The 2041-nt window shown below is 53.5% G+C and overlaps 1 protein-coding gene across 1 annotated transcript; it reads left to right on the top strand.

The window, feature by feature from the left end:
- Positions 1-1490: 1490 nt before the first annotated feature.
- Positions 1491-2041, top strand: Ctu1 (cytosolic thiouridylase subunit 1; the record flags this gene model as incomplete). Its single annotated transcript, XM_013508884.1, is given in 2 exon segments — positions 1491-1792; positions 1909-2041. Coding segments are annotated over 2 exon segments (182 nt in total), but the record flags the coding sequence as incomplete, so codon positions are not given.

Raw genomic sequence — 2041 nt, 5'->3', positions numbered from 1 at the left:
GTGCCTACAGCATGTTGGCTAGTACAAGACTCTGTGGATATTTGTTGAATGATACTGTCGTTTGAGCTGAGACTGGAAGATAAGAACCAAGTCACCAAAGCATTCTGTAAAGAATGCCCGGACAATGAAATCAGCCCAAAGTGCAGGTGGTGGTGGTGTAGGACAGTCCACCAGCAGTTCACCTGCATGAGGTTGGTGGAGGCAGGACATGAAAGGCCACCAAGGACCTGAAACACCAAAAGTGGGGTTGCTTCAGGGGCTGGACTGAATCTGATGGGGACCCTAGGAGATGGCCCCAGGACTGGGTGACTGCAGGTTTAGAAGATGTGAAAGAAGAATCCTGTTCTGTAGAGGTGCTAGGTGGAAGGGCTGCTCTGGAGAGACAGGAAAAGAGCTCAGTAACTTCCTGCGTTGGGTGGCAGTGGCATGTCAGTTTGGGCACTGAAAGGATGTGAAAGAAGGCCAGTGGGAATGTATGGCTTCCATGTTTGGCATGTAGAGGACTAGGGTATTGGACACTGATTTAGAGTCACCACCAAGAGAATGAAAACAGAGGTGCTGGGAAGACCATGGAGAGCCCTTCCTAAAGGGGACTGAGTAGGAACAGGGCGGAGGGAGGACCGAATCAAAAACTGGGAGAAAAAAATTTCAGAGGACCATGCTCATTGGTGACAGATATGCCTGACGGTCATGATGGGTGAGTCCTGAAGGCCGCTTGCTTCAGGGAGAGGGATGAGTGCTCTGAACGGAGGAGCAAGCCAGTGCCAGCATCTGGAGACAGGCATGTTCCTTTAGAGACCAATGTGGCAGACGTGACAGTGGGTGGAGATGGATGTGGTTCAGAGAAAAGAAGTCAGAGCTCTCAGGGCCTCACAATTAGCACTTACTAAAGCAATGAGATTCTGAGAAAATGCTGGGCAGGATCCCATTGGCTGCTGTGTGGAGAAGGACATGTACAGAGGAGGGGAGGTGGACGCAGGGAGTCCAGTGATGGCCTGGATTAGGTTGCCGGCCATGGAGATGTTGAGGAGCACTTGGCCTCTGGATTTGTTTTGAAGCTACAGCCAAACAGAATCTGAGTATACACCATCCTCAGTGGGGCATTTAAAGGTAAGGTGAGAGCCGGTGGGGAGAGTGACAAGCGTGGTCCTGGACCTCAAGGCTTCTGGCCGGGGCACCTGGAACGCTGGAGCTGCCCTTTACTGCAGGAGGAGCCTCTTTGCTTAAAGGAGTTGGAAATTTGGAGTGTGAGATACCTGTTAGATATCTCGGTGGCACTTGTCCTTGGCTTCATGCCATCTTGAGGGCAGCTCTCTCAGTTCTGGGGTGAAGGACAGTAGTGGATGAAGAAAGAGACAAAAGTCAGAGCACAGGGGCTGGGGATTTAGCTCAGCGGCAAAGCGCCTGCCTGGCAAGTGCAAGGTCGTGAGTTCGGTTCCCCGTACCGGAGAAAAGCCAAAAACAAACAAAATTAAAAAGTCAGAGCACAGAAAGCTGAGGTCAGGTGGAGCCCTCTCTCCTGATGGGAGAAAGGAACTGCTCAATGATGGCAGTGCGTTCATTCATACACTTGGCGGAGGGATGTCACGTGACGCCCCTCTGCCTAGCAACCTGTTTGCTCGGATTGCCTCCGGCCTCTGGGCTCTCCTCGTTCTCACAGCTGGAACAGTCTCTTCACGTGGCTCAGCTTAGGCGCACTGCAGCTCTGAGTGATCTCCAGCTTCAGCCATTCCCCACAGCCTCATGGTACAGACAGTAACAATACAGTCATCAAATAACTCTGAGCATTCTGGTGAGTCCAAGAAATAGCCTGACCGGCTCTGAATAGGAAGTGGTAACTGCAGTTGTCCAAGTTGTCCAATCTTGACATGACGGAGGGGAACTTTCCCCCTGGTCCTCTCCACACAGGGACGCCGTCCAGCAGCCTCCCCGCAGTCCAGCTTCCCGCGTCACCCGCTTCTCTCTCCCGTCCAGGAGACGCCGCCCCTCCCGCTGACCCCGCGATGCCCGCCCCGACCTGCGCCTCCTGCCGCTCGGCCCG

The sequence above is a fragment of the Chinchilla lanigera genome, unplaced genomic scaffold, assembly GCF_000276665.1.
Source record: "Chinchilla lanigera isolate Chin_1 unplaced genomic scaffold, ChiLan1.0 scaffold00157, whole genome shotgun sequence".
Classification (NCBI taxonomy): domain Eukaryota; kingdom Metazoa; phylum Chordata; class Mammalia; order Rodentia; family Chinchillidae; genus Chinchilla; species Chinchilla lanigera.
This window is presented reverse-complemented; position numbering and strand designations above follow the sequence as displayed.